The 11,208-nt window shown below is 50.2% G+C and overlaps 5 protein-coding genes across 5 annotated transcripts; 2 read left to right on the forward strand and 3 right to left on the reverse strand.

The window, feature by feature from the left end:
• Positions 1-12: 12 nt before the first annotated feature.
• BKA67DRAFT_687931 (uncharacterized protein) lies at positions 13-1,970 on the reverse strand (the record flags this gene model as incomplete). Its single annotated transcript, XM_046109061.1, has 2 exons — positions 1,473-1,970; positions 13-1,392 (listed from the first exon to the last, which is right to left on the reverse strand). The coding sequence occupies exons 1-2, from the start codon at positions 1,953-1,955 to the stop codon at positions 13-15; spliced, it is 1,863 nt and encodes a 620-aa protein (XP_045960727.1). The 5' UTR covers positions 1,956-1,970.
• A 296-nt stretch (positions 1,971-2,266) lies between these two features.
• On the forward strand, positions 2,267-3,293 carry BKA67DRAFT_158152 (uncharacterized protein). Its single transcript, XM_046095151.1, has 2 exons — positions 2,267-2,654; positions 2,704-3,293. The coding sequence occupies exons 1-2, from the start codon at positions 2,423-2,425 to the stop codon at positions 3,237-3,239; spliced, it is 768 nt and encodes a 255-aa protein (XP_045960728.1). The 5' UTR covers positions 2,267-2,422; the 3' UTR covers positions 3,240-3,293.
• Positions 3,180-4,251, forward strand: BKA67DRAFT_158148 (uncharacterized protein). The gene is made up of 3 exons (XM_046095150.1): positions 3,180-3,373; positions 3,428-3,990; positions 4,056-4,251. Exons 1-3 carry the CDS (start codon positions 3,282-3,284, stop codon positions 4,097-4,099), a joined length of 699 nt encoding a protein of 232 aa, XP_045960729.1. The 5' UTR covers positions 3,180-3,281; the 3' UTR covers positions 4,100-4,251.
• Positions 4,252-5,314: 1,063 nt separating this feature from the next.
• Positions 5,315-8,127, reverse strand: BKA67DRAFT_552146 (uncharacterized protein). The gene has a single exon (XM_046101811.1). It carries the CDS (start codon positions 8,088-8,090, stop codon positions 5,592-5,594), a length of 2,499 nt encoding a protein of 832 aa, XP_045960730.1. The 5' UTR covers positions 8,091-8,127; the 3' UTR covers positions 5,315-5,591.
• A 1,638-nt stretch (positions 8,128-9,765) lies between these two features.
• BKA67DRAFT_552148 (uncharacterized protein) lies at positions 9,766-10,513 on the reverse strand. Its single transcript, XM_046101812.1, has one exon. It carries the CDS (start codon positions 10,442-10,444, stop codon positions 9,899-9,901), a length of 546 nt encoding a protein of 181 aa, XP_045960731.1. The 5' UTR covers positions 10,445-10,513; the 3' UTR covers positions 9,766-9,898.
• Between the last annotated feature and the right edge of the window lie 695 nt (positions 10,514-11,208).

The following is an 11,208-nucleotide window of genomic DNA, read 5'->3' on the forward strand; positions in this document are numbered from 1 at the left end:
TTTATCACAATTCTAACACGCCAGGCCTGCATTCCTGACGTTCTCCTCAAGCAGGGCGACAACGCTGGCATAAAATTCTTGGCGAAATACTTCGTCGTCGAGGCTGAGGTTCTCGCAATTGAAGTTGCAATCGACGCAGCGCTGTATTGCGCTTCCAAAAGTCGAACCAAATTCATTGCCGACGCGCATGGCTAACTTCCGTGCTGCCTCAATGTCCAACCGCGGGTCTAATACGGTCGCTTCATTCCATGGCGTGGCTGATTTTCTAAGTACTTCAAATGGCTTCTGCAGCATGATCTCAATAAGGATAATGCCAAGGGCCAGCAATGTAGGACTCCGCACTACAAACGGGCTACCACCACTATTAGAGGCCGGGTCTTGGGATGGCTCCAGGACGTCCCTCGTGACAAACGCTTGGTTGTAGTCAATCGACTCAGCCCTACGAATGAAGATGATGTTTTTACTGGAAGGCGCGTATGATAGCCAAGGGGTCTGAGATAATTGGAGAACCGCGTATGATATAGCATAAACCATTCTGATCTTATTTGTGTAGACCAAAGTAGCCAATGAATCGTCTTTGCATCTGAGTATGTCGTCCAAGGTAACGATAGTCTCTCTGTGAGAATGGGGTGTTGGAGTGGAGTGGATCTCAAAGTTTGAGAATTGCTTAGCTGTATAGTTTGATACAGTTCCGTAGCAACACGATGCGTTGCCATCGGTCGGTTTTATGACTGATGAACAGATATCCATGATCTGTGCAAGAGCCGGGCTCGACACTGAGGTACCAAGCTTCACGTTCGCCATCGCTATAGGCAGTGACGATGCGGCTAGGCTCATCGACTGTGTATGAGTGATGGTGACTGATTGGGAGCTATATATATTGGTCATGCGAGACACTGTCGAGTTTGAAATCTGAGAGAATTTGGTAGACTTCTTGGATGATCCTGATTGTGCGCTGCTCAAGGTGACTAGCTGTGGTGCTCGAGAATACCGCAGAAGAACTTCTTTCCAGTTCGAGGGACTGTTTGGAGCTGATGACAGACCTATCCGAAACAGAAAACCAGCAACGATTTCCTCGTCTGCATCGTTCTGTCCTGCTTGTGGCTTTGGCACAGAAAGTTCGATGCTCAGTCCATGCGTGCAGCGACAAGAAAAACTGCCCCGAAGAGCATGATAAATGCTTCTTATTACAAGCCGAAGTAAGTTGAAGAATCTCATTTGGAGCCTGGCTCTTCTCTTAGGCTCCAAATCCACATTGTGGCGGGTTAACGTTTCTAGGTAAGTATTGCCATCTTTGAGTGTACACAGGAGCTCTTGATATTGCCCTCGGCTGAAAGTGAAGGACGCTCGCTTTACCTCCCGTTTCCATGAGCCGGCTTCGATCCATTTGACCTAATAATTGTCAGTCTCGCACGATCCAACAAGTCTACTAGGCAGTCCGAGGATGAAGCGATTTGGGAACTTTCACGTACTTTGCCATCAGCGTCTAAGCCAAGCTTTCTCTTAACCTCCTCGATTGCCTCTGCCATGTTCTTTACAGTATCCTCAAAGAGACCGTAATCGCGATAGAGTCTCTGCGACAGCTTGTTCTTGATTTCGCGGTCTTGCCAAAGCCGTCCAAAGGGCTCTTTGACCATGATGTCTACTTTCGACCCCAGGCCAAGATCCTCTAGAAGCGTTTCAAACACATTTGTCAATATGTTTTGTTGCAATTGAAGTTGGCGCACGAGGCTGCTAAGCTCTCGGCCATACTTCCGCCATATCTGAACTGAACGAAGTCCCTCCTTATAATGCTCAAGAGCTGATATCACGAGAGGGATTCCTCCCAATATAATACCAACCAACTCTAATCCGGACATGGTCGTATCGTTGGTGATCGGGCTTAACTCCGGGTCGCACTGAGATGAACTGAGTGGTTCGAGATTTGTTGCAAATTTTCGATTACCAAACGACATTGCGTGCACCGCAGCTGAAAATGGCGTGAGGGGTCAATTCAAGGACCAATTCAATCCTCGCATGGACTTTATGTACTCACGCCCGACCATTTCTTCCGAGCAATCATGGGAGCCTTGCGCAAAAGCCTCATGAAACGGACAACACATCGTCATAAGTCCTGCAAGGTAAGGCCAGCGATTGCGGCAATAGAAGACTTTAAGGTGCAGAGTGTTCCTTCACCTCATTTGACTCATCGTTATAGGCACGACCTGGAGAGTGTTGGTTGGTAAGAGCGACACTACATGAATGTCACCTGAGCACCTGAGTACTGCGGTGGTGTCTGTCATCGTGTCGCCACACAATCCGACGATCGTTCAACAAAAGTGTCGCATTGCTCACCAAAACGGAGTGACTCAATTATCTAAGCCAGGCTAGCATCACCGCACAGCCCGTCTCACAGGTGAGACTGTGAACGAGACTGACGACGATGGAAACTGCTTCCATCGCTGAGAAGGTGCGCCACTGCTTGGAGGGGTTTAAAGCGATCGCGAACGCTGGTCAGGTATCTGAAGAACTTGCTAGGTTCAAGGTCTGGACAGGCAATATAGGCGCTCATCGCAAAGGCAGCAGCTCGCTGGATTATCGGCTTCGTGATGCATCGCATCTCAGGATCCAAGTCATCAGTGTTTTGAGTGACTTAATCGAGGCTTTGTCTGATGGTTCGTCTAACGAACGGCCCATTCAACTGGACGGTACTGACATGCCTAGCTGCCTCTATCCTGAGAGGAGAACAGACACCTTGGGATGAACTCCCAGAGTATAACGATGAGCTCCAAGAGACCAATCCGCCCAGTGTTCTTGGGGAAAACGATGTGGAGTTCGAATCGGAACTCTCACAGATCTATGCTGATATTACGGAAGTAGTTGACTGCTTATATCGTATGTCGGTATCTATACAAAACCCAGCTCCATATAATCGATTTGAACTGGCAGACAAGATTATTGATGCCTCTGTATTTGAGGCAGCCGATACAGCACATGTACAACAAAAATTTCCGGGAATATCCAGGGAAGTCGCATTGCGTCTGGGTCGAGCAAATTCTCGCCGGCGGCAATATTTTCGATACAGGGAGTCTCATCATGAAAAGCTTTCTCAGGGACTAGAATTCGACTCCAACAGGACCGAAGCTGGTGGCCCTAGTACGATAGCATCTTCTATACCAAAGCTCATGAAGGATCCTACTACCGTCATTGAGTTTGAAGAGATGGATGAAGACGCCCAATCCGTGGGTGGGCTCACATAGACATCATATGCAACCTCTGCATCAGGCTCTGAACCGTTGAAAATGCCTCCTCTGCCATCTCTGGCCGCATATGGGCCTTTCGAGTGTCCCTTCTGTTTTATGATGATATCAGCCAGTAACACTCTGGCTTGGAAGTTCGTTACACTACAGTAGTACTGTGAAAGACAATAGTTTGCTGACACTTGCAGGAAACACGTATACGCGGACCTTCGGCCGTACATCTGTTTCGAGCCGACTTGCCGGAACGGTAATCATCAATATGGACGCCGACACGAGTGGATGGAACATGTGATAAAGAATCACTGGCGAACGTGGAAATGCAGCATCTGCCTCAGTGAACCCTTCTCTTCTGCTACAGCCTTGAAAAGCCACATTACACAGCAACATACCCCTTCTGTACCCTCGAGCCAACTTGATGTTTATGTGGAGGATGGAAAGAATCCAAAGCCCTTAGACAGCCCAGCGCAGTGCCCTCTTTGCAACGACATGCCTGCGAACGCCGATGCTTACCAACGACATGTTGGGCGCCACCAAGAAGAGTTGGCTCTATTCTCTCTACCTAATTTAGAGACAGACGAAAAGTCAAACCATAACGCAGAGTTTGTATCGGACTGTTCAGCTTCGGCAACCAGTGTTGACGCGGAAATACCTGGAAAGCATGTTGGAGCCAATTATCAGTCCATCGACCGGTATTTCTTTGACGAATTGCGCGCAGAGAAGCTACTGCTCTTTGATCAAAGAAGCCCCAGAGGTAGAGCAATATTTCTCCAACTCTATCCCTTAAAATTGAATGCGGACACTCATACCTCAATGCAGAACTCTTAGAATCGTTCGAATGGGACTGCACAAGGCCGCAATGAAAGGAGAGATGGTTAGGAGACGAGAACGCGCAAATCAAGAAAGAAGGAAAAGAAAACGAAGACGAAGAGGGGGCGTACACGCACAGGTTGGATGAACCGTTTCGAAACTTCAAATTGAGCGAGCAAGAACGAAATAATGCCTCGGCCCGGTGATGGATCAGAATGTAGCAGAAGGAGGACCAGGAAAAATCCGCCGCGCGGCTGACTTTTACCCGCATGGCGCGTAGGCACCTCTCACTCTAGACATTGCAAGCGTATAATATTGACTATCAGATTGGCCAGGTAACAAACCACCAATATCGCCATATCCATTTTACCTGACAAGCTCGTTTTCTTTTAGGATCCCGATTATGTTTTGATTCGTAGATGGGTACCAGATGATGAGCAAGACATTCTTTGGAGACACACCAGGACCATTAGAGCAGAGCGTGATGGTAAGCTGCTTGAACCAGCCGGAGGCAGGTCCCCGAAGCTGAAGTCTAAGCCTGGTCCAACCCCTGAGCCCTAATTTGAATGGGTTCGTAAAAAGGAGCGCAGGGGAAGTCGGTCCCCATCACTATTGGCGTACTTGGCCGGAGCGAAGCCAGATTGAACAAGCTGCCAGTGGGTTATGCATGAGCTACGGTGGAAGGGGGCACGAGTCCGGCAGCTATGGTGTTATTCGTCAATCATTGTAAGGCGCGGCGACATGCTTGTCCCAATAGGGGTAGCGATTGGTATCAGGGACGAAGCAAGTGGACGACAGTTTTGTGCCACATGGTAGAGTGTTTAATCTTGATTCCCCTCTCTCCTCAATATCGACGCTGCTGCACCAGAGCAATACAATAATGAGACGTGTTAGATATCCCTAGAACGACAGGCATCCTCTCAATGTTGCGAAGGTGAAGAAGGCCAAATGGTAGGATGCCAAATATAGAAAAGACAGTCGTAAAATGCCAAGCCTTGTCAATCTCCATAATCTTCGTCCCAGGTGCAGTCCCCTCACCGTAGATTACTTTTGCTTGCATATCTCTTCTTGTTTTGTCCCATATTAGCCACTCAGAGCAAAGTCCACGACTCCTTGCAATCGAGTCTCGTCGATAAATAAGTATGAAGCTCGACATGGGGCGAGGGCTGTCCAACGGCAGCATACTCTCTCCATATAACAGATTAATCATCATGAATTAACTCGTAGCAACTATGATCGATGCGAATTTTGTTCGTCAAAGATATCTGCAGCTCTTCATCTCTCATTATTAACGTTATCATGCCCCGCATGCATGCCATCTAGTACTACACTAAAAATCAATACATACTTAAACTCCCTTTGAGGCCCATCTCTAGCAGAGCGTTGGCCCTTCTTTTGTAAAACGCCCATGCGGTCCGAGACAGCTTCATCCAAACCAAGTAGAACTCCAGCATGCTCCTCGAGACAAAAAACCCCAAATGAAGCAATAATTTCATACGTTTCGAGCGACGCGTCAGTAATTATACCCAACCATCATAAACTTCATCAATCTTGCCGCACTTCCTGTGTCGCCTCGGACCCATTGTCGGGTTTCTTTTGCTTGACATCGTCCTTTGCGGCTCTAGCTACGACGCCACTGTCCAAAAGCGCCTGCCACACGCTATCTTTCCTCCTAATTTGTTTTCTGTCCAGAGATAGACTATCCAACTCCTTCAGTCGTCCACAACGCTGACTGATTACGATCTCGTAGAACCTCCGCCTTTGCTTTGTGCCCATATCCAGTCTCATGGCGAAGGTGTCGTCTCGCTCTTTACTCGAATCCGGCAGGACGAAGGCATCAAAATCTGTATCACGCTCTATCACAACCAGAGCTTGCACGGGCGGATAAAAACCCAGCGTGGCAGGGTTGTCTCTCAAATCCAGCTTGGCCATATGTGGAAACTCGCCCAGGATATCAGCCAGGGCACCTACGTCAGACACTCTGTTGCCTGCTACTAGGAGTTTCTTCAACCTAGGGATGTAACGTAGGGCTGACAAGTCCTCCAGTGCATTGAAGTTCAGATTCAGAGTGCGCAGGTTTGGCATGAGTTGCCCAAGATTCTTTCCCAGCGACTGTAGCCCACAGTTTGCCAACTCCAAAAGCTGCAGGTTGAGAAAGTCCACCTGCGGTTCGAAAGCCGTCAAAAGATTGCCGGACAAGAATAGTTTGCGGACCTCGTATGCAGTTTTGAGGAAAGACAAGTCTAGAGGCTTGTCGCCCGTCTGCTCACGCAAAGAAAGACTATCAAGTCTGCGAGCACGAGAAAACCCTTTCAAGCTTGTAAGACGGTTGCGATCGGCATGGAGGAGGCGAAGAGAGGGGAACGAAGCTAGGTCGAGATCTGAAACGGCGTTGTTCGACATTCGTAAATACCTGAGTGACGACACGCTGCCATTCATAGTAGTCTTGAATGATGTCAGACGATTATTTTCCATATTGAGAGTTGATAAGCATGGAAGCTGCTCAACGTTTTCGAAAGAGCTGATCTGGTTGCCTTGCAAATCTAGCTCGGTCAGCCGATGGAGTCTTGTTCCGTCGAGATCAACCTCTTCGATAAGATTGTTCCGTATTCGCAGCACTTGAAGGGCGTCATGAAATTTGATCCCATCCAGGCTCGTAATCTGGTTGTTATCGGCGCGTAGGCTCCGCAGATGGACCAGGTCTTTAAACGCATGCAGACTATTAATCTGATTATTAGAGATGTCGACATACTGCAGGTTTGCCAAATGCCCCCAAGCTGTCAACTCCGAGAGCTGGTTGTGGGTCATTTTGAGATTGCGAACAGCCTCAGGCACGCCATCCAGGTGGCTAATGGAGTTGTTGGACGCATCCAATGTAACGACGCTGCCGCAGAACTCATCTAGTTTGTGCAAGCTTTTCAGTTGTTTGCCATTGATGTCCAAGACTTGCATGGCATCCCAGTCCGGTTCAAACGGCTCGACCTCAGTGATCTTCTCCACTAAGCTACGAATCGCCTGCGACAAGACTCGCTTGGATCTATCGCCAGTCACAAGATAGTTATCTCCGACGACGTAACTGACCTCGAGTGCGTTTGAGCCGTCGCCATGATGCATAGTAAACTCAGATAATGGGCTAAGTGAGTACGTGCCCACATGCTCAGCTATCATTGGTGTCGCAGACATCCGAGACATATGCCGCGTCGGAGCGGGCGTCGATATGACGAAGCTGACACTGCTATGTTTCTGCTCGGAATCATCTAGTGCAAGGATACTAGATTCTCCACGAACACTGAGTTGCCGTTGTCCAAACACAGAGGCGTCGACTGCACCGTCTTCATCCTGCTCATCAATCCGTGATACAGGGCGTGGAACGAACGCCTGGCCTTTGACCGACAAATTTCGGCCAATGCTTTTGGAACGGCTTCTCGATCTCGACTGGCTGGAGTCGTTGTCAAACATGTGCTCGACTCTTACGTGCCTGCCTCGCCTTAAAGAGTCTGTTGTGATATCACCAATAGACTGGTCTATGGTGCTAAATTCATCCAGTGTGGTTTCGCCTTCCGACTGCTGAGGGAGGATGTCCTGAATAAAGGAGGCAATCGGCGATGAAAATGTGATCGTCAAGTTCCTCTTCCTGGATGGACTGGACTTCTGAACGCGATCTTCATGAAGTGTTATCTCGTGTTCAATCTCCTCTTCAGCTTGACTAACAGTCTCCGCCAAGGTTCTCTTTATGTTCTCAAAGGTCTCTTTGGTATGACTCAAGATGCTCTTAACATCGAAAGTTTTGTCTGTGGAATGGGGCTTTCTGCCGGATGATGGTGGATGAGGGAAATCTTCTTTCAAATACTCCTCGAGGTCTTCAAGCGGCCCTGTCTTCAAGGCAAGATGCTGTCTCTCCTTGTGTATGTCGACTGAGAGGTCAGGGATACTGGCAAAAGGATCATCCTCACTATCCTCGGACGGAAGGATGCTCATGTCCCGCACTTCAGCCTTTGGCGTCCTTATTTTCATCCAGACCTTGTTCTCCTTGTCCAACTGCATGTTACCAACATGGTCTCCAATCAGTTGGCTCACTGCATCAGGGGCGATCAATCTTCTCGAGTCCGAGCCCCTGGATGTAGGTATGGAGCGGTTTGTGGAGCCACTAGAAGAATAAGATCCATGTGAAGGAATGGGTCCGTACTCGTCATCCGTGGAAGCATCAGGGTTCCGCGACAGTCTCACATTAGAGAGATCGCTGATGATATCCCCGCGATCCATTCCATTGTGCCGCACTTCACTGAAACGAATACTGGCTTGGACGGAATCATTGATCCTGTTGACATCTTGAATTGCCTCCTTGGCTAATCCCATAGAGCGCATGGAGTATGCGACGAGATCCCCCATGTCGCTTACCTCCTCTTCGTACTTCCTCAGCTTGTCGGCAATCTCAGGGTCTTCTTGTCGTATAGGTACGCGTAATAAAGGCCTACCTTCGCGACTTGGCGGGCGAAGGAAAGGTTCCTCGAAGGACTCCTCATAAGAGTCTTCGTGCAGTTCTTCAGGAGTCTCAGACTTTTGCCTACTAGACACCTCAGCTTCCGACTCCTCGACACTGGAGAGCCCATTCTGTAGGTTGGCTGATGGCCGTGCTTTGTTCCTGATCATGGCCATGATCTTCTCTGCTTCGTCAAAGAAGTCCTGAGTCTTGATCGATGTTTTCCTGGATCCTTCGACTGCGAAGTCATGAGCGTGAATTTCAGATTCTTCTGCAGAAATCTCCGTCGCCGTTCCATCCGCACTAAAACTGAGGTCCCCCAATGGCTCCCTTTCGCGCTCCAGGGACGATCTTTGACTCGAAGTTGGCGTGCGAGGTCGAATGTACTGCCGGTGAGCCATGACAGCGGGATCGGCCGGCTGTTGCAGCTCGCCTTGTCGGGCATCTTTTCGTTTCTTGCCGATACCAGACTGCATTTGAAGATGACTTGTCTGAACGGCCTCAATTGCGGGCAGAGCCTTTTCCATGCCATAAGCGACATCCGATCTGTGCAAAGTTCTCCTCCGCTTTGGTGTTGGGTCTTTGGAGGGTGAGGTACGCTGTCTTTTCCCCTCCGAAGCATCTCTCTTAGGTGTTGCAAACGAACTATAACCACTCGTCCCAGCATTAGACGAGCTAGTCGGGCGCGATCCAGAGCCACTAACAGAGTGTTTCGAAGAGCTGCCGTTAGTACTGGATCTGTTACGCCGGCGCCGGAGCCTGAAAGACCCAGCCTCGGAGAAAGAGGAATGATGAGCAAGGTTGAAAGCAACGGTTCGACCTTGAGGCTGCGAATTTGCCATGGGAGCGACGTTCTCCTTATCAGTCAGCTCCGAAGGCTCGCTTTGGTTCAAAGAGATATCTTCGCTGAAGATGTAGTCATCCAGATCTCCAACACCAAAGTTGTTGATTGCACCAAATGTTTCGAGATGTCCGTGACTGCGCTGATGTTCTTTACGCACGTCAAAACCTGCGGTAGTGCTTCGGGTACCGCTAGCTCTCGCTGACGCCTGCCTCACGTTTTGTCCCTGAGCTGAGTCCTCAGGTGAACGATCCTCAAACTGACTGATGCGTCGCATCAATGTCTGGTTCGTGAAAGTGTCGTAGTTACCAAACAGCTTCAGAGGGCTGCCGCCGGCGCTCTGGGCAGTTTGAGGGCGCTTCTGCGAACCAGGGCATGGCACGCGGAGCATCTGAGGGCTCAAGGAGGCTGAGTGCTCTGATGAATCCGTCGGTGCGGTCGTCCTAATGGTACCGGGGAACTGTTTGGGCGTACTAGCTTGCAGCGACGATTCCGGAAGCATCTCCGAGGTATCCGTGGGCAGAGGCGGACTCAACGGACGCCACCGAAAAGATCCCTCAGTAGAGCGGCCACCTCTCTTAAAGTTGAGAAATGCTCCTTGGCGGGCATAGTCCTGTGTTGTGTCGCGGCCATCTTGAGGTGTGTTTGACTCCTGTGCATTCTGTACAATGATGCTCGGCTGTTGGCTTTGGCGCAGTTCATCCAGACGCTTACGCAACGAGTCCGCAGAAAGTTCAATGGGCGCGAAGCTGACTTTACCATCCTCTTTGCTACGCAAGGTAAGCAATATAGGACTGAAATCCTCGTTTCGGACATCGCTCTTTCCACTAATCTTCCGTGACGCGTCGAAACGTTGTTTGGCGGCCAGCGACGTAAAGGACGTCTCGTTTTGGTCTTTGGCTGTGCTGTCATGGGCGGGCACGCTGCGCTCGGACGTTGAATCCTCTTGTCTACTGAGGTCATCTCGTAGTTCCGACGAAAACTCTTTGACTTGGTTTGCGGGCCGGATGTCGGAGAAGTCGTGGCTCGAGTCTTCAAACGTGCCGGTAGATATGCGCTGCCAATTCGGCCTGGCATAGGGAGGCGGGCTTGAAGGCATCGTCATGTCGTGTGAAGTATGGCCTTCCTCGTCGATATGTTCTTGCGTCTCTCCTGGCGGAGGAGGCGGCTGAAACATGCTTTCGAGTCCGGCGCCTGCCGAGCTGAACAAATTCTTGGGCCCGCCGTAACTACCTTGGCCGTGTAGGAGTCTACGCCTCCATTCGGGGATGGAGTCTCTGTCTTTGGCCGGTGATGCGCTCAGAGATTTGTGGTGGATGGTACTGTGAAGCACCGAGCCCGTTGTCGAGGCCGAGAATGATCGACTCAGGTGCCTCCCGCGCTGGGACGGTTGCGATGAGTCGGTCTGGTCGGAGAACTTGGAAGATACACGCTGTGGTGATTGGGCGTTGATCTCGTTGGGGCATCTCGCGCTGAGCGCGTCGTGTGTCGATGGGTGCGGCCTTTTGGGTGACTGTGTTGGGCGTGGTATCTTACTCACAGGCCCGAGGGATATGTCGTGCCGTGAGCTGTCCCGAGGATCTGAGAAGACAGGCAATTGTGACTGGGAGTGGTCGGATCTGGGTTGAGAAACCCAGTCCTCGGATAGCGAATCGAGCCAGGCGTTCGCCATGGCTTGGGGCTTGAGAAGCTGTGCCTAAAATATGCGCTGGTATTGAATCGTCGGCAGCATCAATGCGTTGTGGTGGTCAGAAATGCCTGAACTGCGCTCGGGCTCGGGCTTGAGCACTCCTCGACGCGAGCGAGGTATAGGTCGTTGCGGCGCCGCGAATGGTTAGTGG

The sequence above is a fragment of the Truncatella angustata genome (genome assembly GCF_020726525.1).
Source record: "Truncatella angustata strain MPI-SDFR-AT-0073 chromosome Unknown BKA67scaffold_2, whole genome shotgun sequence".
Lineage (NCBI taxonomy): Eukaryota > Fungi > Ascomycota > Sordariomycetes > Amphisphaeriales > Sporocadaceae > Truncatella > Truncatella angustata.

Coding starts and splice junctions, on each gene's coding strand:
- BKA67DRAFT_158152 (XM_046095151.1), top strand. CDS start 2,423: ATGGAAACTGCTTCCATCGCTGAGAAGGTGCGCCACTGCTTGGAGGGG. Junction 2,655..2,703: donor AATCGAGGCTTTGTCTGATG/GTTCGTCTAACG, acceptor TGACATGCCTAG/CTGCCTCTATCCTGAGAGGA.
- BKA67DRAFT_158148 (XM_046095150.1), top strand. CDS start 3,282: ATGCCTCCTCTGCCATCTCTGGCCGCATATGGGCCTTTCGAGTGTCCC. Junction 3,374..3,427: donor AGTAACACTCTGGCTTGGAA/GTTCGTTACACT, acceptor TGACACTTGCAG/GAAACACGTATACGCGGACC. Junction 3,991..4,055: donor TGATCAAAGAAGCCCCAGAG/GTAGAGCAATAT, acceptor ACCTCAATGCAG/AACTCTTAGAATCGTTCGAA.
- BKA67DRAFT_552146 (XM_046101811.1), bottom strand. CDS start 8,090: ATGCAGTTGGACAAGGAGAACAAGGTCTGGATGAAAATAAGGACGCCA.
- BKA67DRAFT_552148 (XM_046101812.1), bottom strand. CDS start 10,444: ATGCCAGGCCGAATTGGCAGCGCATATCTACCGGCACGTTTGAAGACT.